This window comes from Neofelis nebulosa, chromosome X, assembly GCF_028018385.1.
Source record: "Neofelis nebulosa isolate mNeoNeb1 chromosome X, mNeoNeb1.pri, whole genome shotgun sequence".
In the NCBI taxonomy this organism is placed as follows: domain Eukaryota; kingdom Metazoa; phylum Chordata; class Mammalia; order Carnivora; family Felidae; genus Neofelis; species Neofelis nebulosa.
Genome location: NC_080800.1, coordinates 123,024,725 through 123,035,520, shown reverse-complemented (window position 1 = coordinate 123,035,520; position 10,796 = coordinate 123,024,725). Strand labels below are relative to the sequence as shown.

Below are 10,796 nucleotides of genomic sequence, written 5' to 3'. Positions count from 1 at the left end.
GGTCTCTTCCAAATGTCCCTGCCGGTTAATTGTTCCTGCTCAGATAGGGCAAACAAAGAGTTATGTTTTCATGCCCCCTAGGTCAAGTTATCCTCAGAGTAGTGTCTGAGTTTGTACCCTCCTTTTATTCTTGTCCTCCCCCAATTCCCACTTTGATCTCTTCCAACAGTTCCTTCTGGTTAAGTGGACCTGCTCTGATAGGCCCCGACAAAGACTGATTTTCTTCCCCCAGGTCAATTTGTCCTCAGAGTTGGTTTTCAGTTTGTAGCCCCCCTTTCATTCCTGCCACCTCCACACACACACACACACACACACACACACACACACACACACACTCACTTCCTGCTTTGGTCTCCTCCAAATGTTCCTGATGAGTTGGTTCTGCTCAGATAGGCACCACCAAGAGTCCTGTTTCCCTGCCCCCTATGTCAAATTGTCCTCAGAGTAGTGTCTCACTTGGTAGCACCCCTTTTATTCCTGCCCCTCCCCACTTCCCGCTTTGGTCTCTTGCAACTGTTCCTGCTGGTTAGTTGGTCCTGCTCAGATAGGCCCCAGCAAAGAGTCCTGTTGACTTGCCCCCAGGTCAAGCTGTTCCCAGAGTAGGGTCTCAGTTGTTAGCCCCCCTTTATTCCTACCCCACCCAATTCCCGCTTTGGTCTCTTCCAACTGTTCCTTTTGGTTAGATGGTCCGGCTCAGATAGCCCCCAAGAAAGAGTCCTATTTTCTTGCCCCAGGTCAAGGTGTCTTCAAAGTAGGGTTTCAGTGTTTAGTCCCCCTTTGTTCCCTTCCCCCTCTTCCCGCTGTGGTCTCCTCCAACTGTTCCTACTTCTTAGTTGGTCCTGCTCAGATAGACACGCACCAGTAGTCCTGGTTTCTTGCCACCGGGTCAAATTGTGTTCAGGATAGGGTCTCAGATGGTTGCCTTCCCTTTTATTCGTTTCCCCCACTTCCTGCATTGGTCTCTTCAAAATGTTAATGCTGGTTAGTTGCTCCGGCACAGATAGGCCCCAACAAAGAGTCCTTTTTTCTTGCCCCCAGGTTAAGTTCTACTCAGAGAATGGTTTCAGGTGGTTGCCCCCCTTTTATTCCTGCTGCCCCCCTCACAGTTCCTGCTTTGGTCTCTTCCTACTGGTCCTGCTGATTAGGTGTTCCTGCTCAGATAGGCCCCAACAAAGAGTCCTGTTCTCTTGCCCCCAGTTCAAGTTGCCCTCAGAGTAGTTTCTCAGTTGGTAGCCCCCCGTTTATTCCTACCCCCAACAAAGTTCCGCCTCGGTCTCTTCCACCTGCTCCTGCCGGCTAGTTGGTCCTCTTCAAATAGGCCACAACAATGAGTCCTTTTATCTTTCCCCCAGGTCAAGTTGTCCTCAGAGTAGGGTTCCAGTTGGTAGCCCCCGTTTTACTCCAGCCACCCCTCCCCAGCACACACTCCCATCTTTGGTCTCCACCAAATATTCCTGCTGGTTAGTTGGTCCTGCGCATTGAGGCCCGAGCAAAGAGTCCTGTTTTCTTGTCCTCTAGATCAAGTGGTCCTCAGAGTAGGATCCCAGTTGGTAGCCCCCCCCCACCCACTTTCTGCTTTGGTCTTTTCCAACTGTTCCATCTGGTTAGTTGGTCCTGCTCAGATAAGCCCCAAAACAAAGTCCTGTTTTCTTGCCCCCAAGTCACGTTGTCCTCAGAGTTGGTTTTCAGTTGTTAGCTCCCCTTTTATTCATGGTGGCCACACACTTCCCACTTTGGTCTCTTCCAACTGATCCTGCTGGTTAGTTGGTGCTGCTCACGTATGCCCTGATAACGCGTCCTGATTTCTTGCCCCTAGGTCACGTTGTCATCAGAGTAGGTCTCAGTTGGTAGCCCGCACGTTCCACACCTCCTCCTCAGGGGCACAGTTGTTCTCCAGGAGGACCACCCCCAAGACCAGCACCAGGAGGCTGGCCGTGGGTATGCCCTGCCTACTGCTTAGCATCCCATCACATATCAGGCCAAGGATGGTGACCAGGAAGAAGGAGTGGTCTCTGGGGTCCACTTCCTTCACGTCAACACCAAAGACTAGCTGCAGATACTCGCAGGCTTGGCGGAAGATCACGGAGACGTGGTCCTGGTCATCTTGGCTGACCGCCGCCAGCATCTCCGCCTGTGTGGTCGGTCGGCTGCTGAGTGCGATACCTGAGGAGCAGGAATGCCACCGGGTCAGCCAGCCTCAGGCTGAATGCGTCTGGGAGCGAGGGCTGGGCTCCTCCTGGGTCCCCTCTGCTGCTGGACCCCTCCTCATCGGGGCTGCTGGGGTCCTCATCGGACTGGCTCCACGGAGCACCTGCCATGTCAGCGGGGGAGGGGCAGGCACTCGGAAGGCTCAGACTGACTCTGTTGAGGGGCCCAGGCTCCCTCTGTCCTCCTTCTGCATCCTCGCCAAGAATGGCCACAGGACCCAGGCCCTGCCCTCTGCCCACTTGAGGTGTCCCAGCCGCCTCCCCCCGCCCACACACACACACACCCCGTGTCTGTGAGACTCCGCTGTGGAAGTCTGGCCCGACTTGTCCACCCAAATGCCCATCCTGCCCATGGCCCTTCACAGAAGGACGCGGGTGCCCAAACTCTGGCAGGTTCCTTCTGTGTGTCCTAGGGACCTGAGTCCTTCGGTCCTCCCCCCATGTCCCCACCTGGACTCCCTAGCCCGGCCCGTGCCCCTGCCCTTTCTGACCTGGGATCCTGTCCCTCACCCCAAGGTCCTCAGCTCCCTCAAACCCCCGAGGTACAGTTGAGTGGACGCAGCCTGCGGCTGCCCTCTCCAGAAACCCCGGGGCCTCAGCGGGGCCTGAGCGCCTCTACCCGGGGTGGGTGGGTGTAGTAGGCCCTACCGCTCTCCCTCAGGTCCAGACACCAGCTCCAGGAAGAGCCTGGGCCCGTCCCTCTGGGGCCCCGAGTCTACCACCCTTAGCCCCGCTGGGAGAAGGGCTCCGCCTGACCACCCTGCCGGGGTCTCTCGGGCTGCCGGCTGGACTGACCTGGATTCCGGGATGGGGGGCCGGCCGTGCTCCCTCACATGTCGACGTGCACGCCTTGCTGCCCGGCCGGGCCCCTTCTCTCTGCCGGCCCGAACCAGGCATCCCAGACCGAGGCCCCCACCTCTGTCACCATCCTTTCCGGGATCCTCACCTTGACTCTGACCGGCTCGGGCCGTGCCCCCGCCCTCTGCACAGCTGAGTCTGTGCGCCTCAGATCCAGGCTCTCACTCCCCGACTTCCTGGAGACAGAGGCAGGGAGCCCACCGCAGCCACTGTCCCCTCCCCGCTACATTGTGATCAGCTGCCCGGAAGGCATCGCACTGAACCGAGATCCCAGGCCAGCCTGGCTCGGGCAGGGCATCTCCACTGCAGGGCTCCCCCCCCTGGAGCCCCACCGCCTCAGCCTTCTTTCATTTCTTCTGCTCCTCTTAGGGGACCTTTCCCTGCCTTCCCATGGGGACCGCAGCTGCTAGATAGTCACCTATGGGCGAGACGTGTCCTGCCTCTCCTAGTGTCCTCACTGCCAACACAGGGCCCTTCCGAGAGTGAGCAGAGCTCGGCGAATGTCCGGCCACAAATGTCCCAGTGAGCTGGGGACCTCTGCTCAGATCGAGTGTCTCCTCCTTTCTTGGAGACCCAACCAAAGGCAGGCACACATCTCTATGTCCCTTGTCCAGAATGACAGACGACAAGGGACGAGAAGCAAGAACGAACATCTTTTACTTCTCCATGTCCTGAAACCATCCGTTTACTGCCAAGGTCTTCACGTTTGCAAGACATCCCTGTCTGTGCCCAGCCCAGGCACCGCGATTCCCTTCTGGATCCCGAGCGAGGACGGAAGGGTTCCCAGCTCGTTGCACCAAACGGCAAAACTCTGACTCTCGAACACCTGTGGCGTGGGTGCCACTCCCACGCTGAGCCCGAAGCTCACGAAACCTTCTATGACAAGGAACAACATCTGAAAACTTCCTCGAGGAAACAAAGATCGATTTCCGAGGCCACGTAGACAGAGAACAAGAACCCACCCAAACGTGCTCTTGGCCCCGCTTTCCCCCAAGCCGCCCTGGCCCTCCACTACTCACAACGCCCAGCGCCCGCTCTGCTCGCACTCGCAGGGGAGAAGTGGCCTGGCTTCGTGCCCCGCAGGAGAAGCTGCTCGACCCCAGGCGGGAACGGGCCCGGCTGCCCCTCGGGCTCAGGCCCGCTCTTCCTCATGGCTCACAGCCTCTTCGGACAGACACGGAGACCCCGGGCTGCCTGCTGTTGACCGCGAGGATGTGCTGCAGCACTTGCACGCCGCTGGTTTCTGCGTGGGCCCTGGGACCCCACAGGAACTCGTAGCGTGCGGGCTCGCTGCCGGGCACCTGCCGGTACTCCAGGTACCCTTCCTGCACCCAGACTTCGGTCAGCAGCTCCCTGGGCTCCCCATAGAATACGTGCTCCCTGCCGGCATACACCCCCATGACCCCCAGCGCTTCCCACACCGCCTCCTCAGGGGCACGGTCGTCCTCCAGGAGGATCACCCACAGGACCAGCACCAGGAGGCTGGTCTTGGGCATGCCGTCCCTACCACTCGGCGTCCCATCGCAGCTGAGGCCCAGGATGCTGACCAGGACGTAGGAGTGCTCGCGGGGGTCCACTTCCTTCACGTCGACTCCAAAGACCAGCTGCAGATACTCGCAGGCTCGGCGGAAGATCACGGGGAAGCGGTCCCGGTCATCTTGGCTGACCGCCGCCAGCATCTCCGCCCGTGTGGTCGGCTGCTTGGTGCGATACTTGAGGAGCAGAAGCAGCACCAGGCCGGCCACCTTCACGCGGAGCGCATCTGGGAGCGAGGCCTGGGCCCCTGCCGGGGCCCCCCAGGTGCTCGACCCCTCCTCATCGGGGCTGCTGGAGCCCTGGTGGGACTGGCTCCCCGGAGCGCCTGCCATGGCACTGGGGGAGGGGCAGGTGCTCCGAGGGCTCTGGGGAGGACTCGGGGACCGGGCAGCAGCAGATCCCTCCTCCAGGGGGACCAGAATGAGGACAGAGCAGGAGGAGGACAGGGAGGAAGAGGAGGAGGAGGAGGAGGAGGAGGGAGATGGGCCCCCCTCCTCCTCCTCCTCTGCTTTCTCCTCCTCCAACTCCACCTCCTCCCCTAACTCCACCTCCTCCCCTAACTCCACCTCCTCCTCCAACTCCTCTTCCTCCGACTCCACGTCCTCCACCTCAACCTCCACCTCCAACTCCTCCTCCTCCAACTCCTCTTCCTCCGACTCTACCTCCTCCACCTCCAACTCCACCTCCAACTCCTCCTCCTCCAACTCCTCTTCCTCCGACTCCACGTCCTCCACCTCCATCTCCACCTCCAACTCCTCCTCCTCCAACTCCTCTTCCTCCGACTCCACGTCCTCCACCTCCAACTCCACCTCCAACTCCTCCTCCTCCAACTCCTCTTCCTCCGACTCCACGTCCTCCACCTCAACCTCCACCTCCAACTCCACCTCCTCCACCTCCACCACCTCCACCTCCACCACCTCCACCTCCTCGTCCTCCGCCTCCCACAGCGGTACATCCCATGGCAGCGGGGCCTGTCTGGGCTCCTCCTCGGCCTTGCAGAGCTCACTCATCTGACACAGGGGCATGATGGTCGCCAGACCCTGAAGACAGAAGAGGGGTGGCTCCTCAGGGGGAGGCCCAGCCCACAGAGCCCGAGCTCCCAGGCCTGAGAGCGGGGCCGCGTGGGGGTTGGGGGCCGACGGGTCCCCTCTGGGGTGGGATGGGCGAGCCCCCGGCCCCACGCGCGGAGCACGCACCTCGCCTGGACAACCGACTGGCACGCGGCCGCGCCTCCTCTGCTCTGTGACCTCGGGACTCCTGCCTCAGACCAAGGCCTCAACTCCAGAGCTCTCCGAGCCCCTGGAAGACGGAGGGAGGGAGGGAGGGAGGGAGGGACGGAGGGAGCGAGGGAGGGAGGGGGCACCTCAGGGTCTCAGGGTGGGGACAGACCGCGTGCACCGCCCCGGGCCCCCACCCCCCACTGCGGCCAGGAGATTCTGGCCAGGACTCTGGCCGCCACCCCACCCCGGGAGCCCCCACCCCATCCAGCCTGGACCTGCCCCTTCTGGGCCTCCGCTGACAGCCAGAGCGGACCCGAGCGGCAGGGCAGGCCTCCTGGGCCCTACGTGGGTGTCCTGGGCTGGGAGGCAGCGCCTCCTCTCTCCCCTGCACCCCGGCCAGGGCCCGGGATCCTGCCTCGGCTGACCGGGGTCCAGCCCCGCACACCCAGGCCCTCCCCTCACCCGGCCCCACCGCGGGGGCGGCTTTCCGACGGCGGCCCCGGGGCTGGGGTCCAAGGGGCCTCCGGCCGTCCTCCCGCAGGGCTCTCCCGGGGAGCCCCGGGCCCGCTGCCTCCCACCAGAGCCCTCCCGGCCCGGCGAGGTCCGGGCCAAGGCGGCTGGCGTCGCACGAGGCGACCAAGTCCGGGGAGGCCCGGGGCCGATGGCAGGGGCTCACATGGGTTCCTTGGGGTCCCTCAGCCCTGTCCTCTCGTCCCCATCCGGACTCCCTGGGCGGCCTGGGCCTCGGGCTCTGCCGCCTGACGCCGGCTCCTCGCGCGCAACCAGCTCTCAGTCGGGCTGGGACCCAGAGCCCGAGGCCGCCCACGCCTCACGCCCTGGTCACAGTCGTCGTGGTCGCGCCACCCTGCGGCCTCCACCGCCGCCCCCACCGCCGGACTCATTCCCCTCTGGGTCCCGGCTCCCTCGCTCCTCCCTCTGGGCCTCACCTCGAAGCCCACGAGGCTCGGCGCCCTTCCCGCGCCTGAAGGGATGCCTGACGGGATTCCAGGCGCGGCCGGAAGACGCCGACGACGCCGAGGCCCCCTCGCCCCGCCCCGCCCCGCCCCGCCCCACCCCGCCCCGCCAGTCTCCTGAGACCCGGATGCGGAAGTCCAGACACCCCGCGGGCCCTTATTCCCACTAGGGGCTTCCCTAGGCTGCCGCTAGGGGTCGCCTTCCGGGCCGGGGCCACCGTTCTGGGGGTCGGAGTCCCTCCCTTGGTGTTCCCTCCGTGGCCTCCTGCACCCCGGGGATGGCCTGGGCGCGTGGCCGCTGACGAAGGGAACTCGTGCCCCTCAGATCGGGGTCCGAAGGTCTCTGGGACGCACCGCCCAGGCTCAGTGACGGGGCGCCCGCCACCTCTGGCCACCCGATGCAGGGGCTCCCCGGGCCTGCGGCACGGACTGACTTCGTAGCTCTGGGCTGGGGTGGACCTGGTCTCCTGACAGCACCTGGGCCCTCCTCCCCTCTGCCCGCCGGAGCGGCTGCTCCCGACCGACCGACAGCGGGTCCTCGGTTCTCCCCAGCTCACCCATCCGACCCCCACTCCCGGTCCGGGTGATCCGAGACCCGGATGCCCAAGTCCAGCCTCGCCCAGTGTCCCCATCCCTCCCGGGGGCCTGCGTGGACTGACTCTGTTGTGGGGTCCTGGCTCCTTTGCCTGCAGATCCCTCTGCTCCTCATTAGGAATCGCCCCAGGACACGGGCCCTGCCCTCTTCAGAACTGAGGTGTCCCAGTGCTCCCCCCGCCCCCTGCGCCTCCTCCGGTGTCTCTGAGACCCGGCTGCGGAAGTCTGGCCCGACTCTCCTCCGCGAGTCCCCATGCCTCCCAAGGGCCCTTCTCAGAAGGCGTGAGGTCTTGAACTTTGGGACGTCCCCTCTGCCCTGGGGACCTGAGTCACTCAGTCCTCCCTCTGACCCCCACCTGGACACCGTGGCCCCGTCCTGCGTCCCTGCCCTTTCCTGACCTAGGATCCTGTCCCTCACCCCAAGGTCCTCAGCTTCCTCAGATCCCCGAGGCACAGTTGAGTGGACGGGGCCTGCGGCCACCCTCTACAGGTAGCCCGGCACCGCGGCCCAGGCTGATCTCCTCTCCCCGGGGCGGGATGGGCCCTGCGGATCTCCATGAAGTCCCGACACCTGCTGCAGAAGAGCCTGGGCCCGTCCCCGCTATTATTCCTGCCACCCCGCCACACACACTTCCGACTTTTCTCTCTTCCAACCGTTCCTGCTGGTTACTTGGTCCTGCTCAGATAGGCCTGAACAAAGCCTCCTGTTTTCTTGCTCCTAGGACAAGTTGTCCTCAGAGGAGTGTCTCAGTTGGTAGCCCCCCTTCTATTCCTCCCCCCTCTCTTCTTGCTTTGGTCTCTTCTAGCTGTTCTTGCTGGTTGGTTGGTTCTGCTCCGACAGGGCCCCAACAAAGTGTTCTATTTTCTTGACCCCATGTCAAGTTGTCCTCAGAGTATTGTTGCAGTTGGTAGCCCCCCCCCCCCGTTTATTCCTGTCGCACCGCCCCCCCACACACACACACACAGTTCTTGCTTTGGTCTCTTCCAACTGTAATCACTGGTTTGTTGGTCATGCTCAGATATGTCACAACAAAGAGTTCTGTTGCCTTGTCCCCAACACAAGTTGTCCTCAGAGTAGGGACTCAGTTGGCAGCCCCCCTTTTACTCCTGCTCCCTCCCACTTACCGGTTTGGTCTCTTCCAACGATTCCTGATGTGTAGTTGGTCCTGCTCAACAGGCCCCTATAAAGAGTCCTGTTTTCTTGCCCCCTGGGTCAAGTTGTGTTCCGAGTAGGGTCTCAGTTACTAGGCCCCTTTCATTCCTACTCACCACACTTCCTGCTTTGGTCTCTTCCAACTCTTCCTGCTGGTTAGATGGTCCTACTCATACTGGCTCCAAAAGAGTCTTAATTTACTTGCCTGCTTTGTCATGTTGTTCTCAGAGTATGGTCTCAGCCGGTAGCCCCCCTTTTATTCCTGCCCCCCAATTCCTGCTTTGGCCTCTTCCAACTGTTCCCACTGGTTAGTTGGTCCTACTCAGATTGGCCCCCAAAGAGTCCCATTATCTTGCCGCCAGGTTAAGTTGTCCTCAGAATTGGGTCCCATTTGGCAGCCCCCCTCTTATCCCCCCCCCATTCCCGCTTGGCTCTCTTCCAAAGGCTCCTGCTGGTTATTTGCTCCTGCTCAGATAGGACCGAACAGTCTTGTTTTCTTACCATCTAGATCAAGTTGTCCCCAGAGTAGGGTCTTACTTGGTAGCCCCCCCTTTATTTTCCTGCCCTCCCACACTGTCTACTTTGGTCTCTTCCAACGGTTCCTGCTTGTTACTTGGTCCTGCTCAGATAGGGCCCAACAAAGAGTCCTATTTTCTTTCCCCCAGGTCAAGTGGTCATCAGAGTAGGGAGTCAGTTGGGGCCCCCCTCTTTTATTCCTATTGCCCACCCCACACTTCCTGCTTCGGTCTTTTCAACCTGTTCCTGCTGGTTAATTGGTCCTGCTCAGATAGGCCCCAACTACGAGTCCTATTTTTATTCCACTAGGTCAAGTTGACCTCAGAGTAGGATTTCAGGTGGTAGCCTAACCCCTTTTATTCCTGCCTCCCCCTTCCTGCTTTGGTCTCTTCCAACTGTTCCTATAGGTTAGTTTGTCCTGCTTGTATATGTCTCAACAAAGAATCCTATTTTCCTGCCCCTAGGACAAGTTGTCCTCATAGTTGTGTTTAATTTGGCACCCCCCTTTTGTACCTGCTGACCACCCCCCCCCCCACACACACACACACACTTCCTGGTTTGGTCTCTTTCAACCACTCCTGCTGGTTAGTTGGTCCTGTTCAGATAAGGCCCAACAAATATTCCTGTTTCCTTGGCCCAGGTCAAGTTGTCCTCAGAGTTGGGTTTAAGTTTGTAGCCCCCCTTTTATTGCTTCCCCCCCTCCACACTTCTCACTTTGGTCTCTTTCATCTCTTCCTGCTGGTTAGTTGGCCCTGCTCAGATAGGCTGCACCATGATTCCTGTTTTCTTTCCCCTTAGGTCAAGTTGTCTCCAGAGTGGGGTCTTAGTTGGTAGCCCCCTTTTATTCCTGATCCACCCAGTTCCTGCTTTGGTATCGTCCAAGTGTTCCTGCTGGTTAATTGTTCCTTCTCAAGTAGGCTGCAAGAAAGAGTCCTAATTTCATGCCCCTAGGTCACGTTGTTCTCAGCGTCTGGTTTAATTTGGTAGTCCCCTTTATATTCCTGCCACTCCTCCAAACACACTTCCTGATTTGGTCTCTTCCAACTGTTCCTGCTGGTTAGTTGGTCCAGCTCACATAGGCACGAACCAAGAGTTCTGTTTTCTTGCCCCCGAGGTCACGTTGTCCTCAGAGTAGGGTGTGTGTTGGTTGCCTCCCTTTTTTCCTGCCCCCCCCCCCACTTCCTGCTTTGGTCCATTCCAACTGCTCTATTGGTTACTTGGTCCTGCTCACATGGGCCACAAAAGGGAGTCCTGTTTTCTTGCCCCCAGGTCAAGTCATCCTCAGATTAGGGTCTCAGTTGGTAGCCCCCGTTTATACCTGCCCTGGCAAACTTCTTGCTTTGGTCTCTTCAACTACTCCTGGTGGCTAGTTGGTCCTGGTCAGATAGGCCCCAACAAAGAGCCCTGTTTACTTGCCCCAGTTCAAGTTGTCCTCAGAGTAGGGTCTTAGTTGGTAGCCCCCCTTTTACTCATGCCTCCCACACTTCCTGCTTTGGTGTCTTCCAGCTCTTCCTGCTGATTAGGTAGTACCGCTCAGATAGGCCAGAAGGAAGAGCCCTGGTTTCTTGCCCCCCAGGTCACGTTGGCCATAGAGTAGGATCTCAGTTGGTGTCCACTTTTATTCCTGCCTCCCCATTTCCTGCTTTGATCTCGTCCAACTGTTCCTGCTCGTCAGTTGGTCCGACTCAGATAGGCCCCAATAAGAGTCATGTTTTCTTGCCTCGTCTGTCAAGTTGTC

General features: G+C 60.2%; 2 protein-coding genes and 1 long non-coding RNA gene across 3 annotated transcripts; all 3 read right to left on the bottom strand.

The window, feature by feature from the left end:
• Window positions 1–646: 646 nt before the first annotated feature.
• Window positions 647–2,262, bottom strand: LOC131501886 (melanoma-associated antigen 9-like). The gene has a single exon (XM_058712330.1). The coding sequence runs from the start codon at window positions 2,123–2,125 to the stop codon at window positions 1,841–1,843; it is 285 nt and encodes a 94-aa protein (XP_058568313.1). The 5' UTR covers window positions 2,126–2,262; the 3' UTR covers window positions 647–1,840.
• A 1,442-nt stretch (window positions 2,263–3,704) lies between these two features.
• On the bottom strand, window positions 3,705–5,510 carry LOC131501884 (melanoma-associated antigen 9-like). The gene is given in 3 exon segments (XM_058712329.1): window positions 3,705–4,254; window positions 4,256–5,131; window positions 5,168–5,510. Coding segments are annotated over 3 exon segments (1,107 nt in total). The 5' UTR covers window positions 5,342–5,510; the 3' UTR covers window positions 3,705–4,197.
• Window positions 5,511–5,533: 23 nt separating this feature from the next.
• On the bottom strand, window positions 5,534–6,754 carry LOC131501883 (uncharacterized). Its single transcript, XR_009256917.1, has 3 exons — window positions 6,498–6,754; window positions 5,798–5,900; window positions 5,534–5,641 (listed from the first exon to the last, which is right to left on the bottom strand). It is a non-coding gene; the product is annotated as an uncharacterized LOC131501883 (long non-coding RNA).
• Between the last annotated feature and the right edge of the window lie 4,042 nt (window positions 6,755–10,796).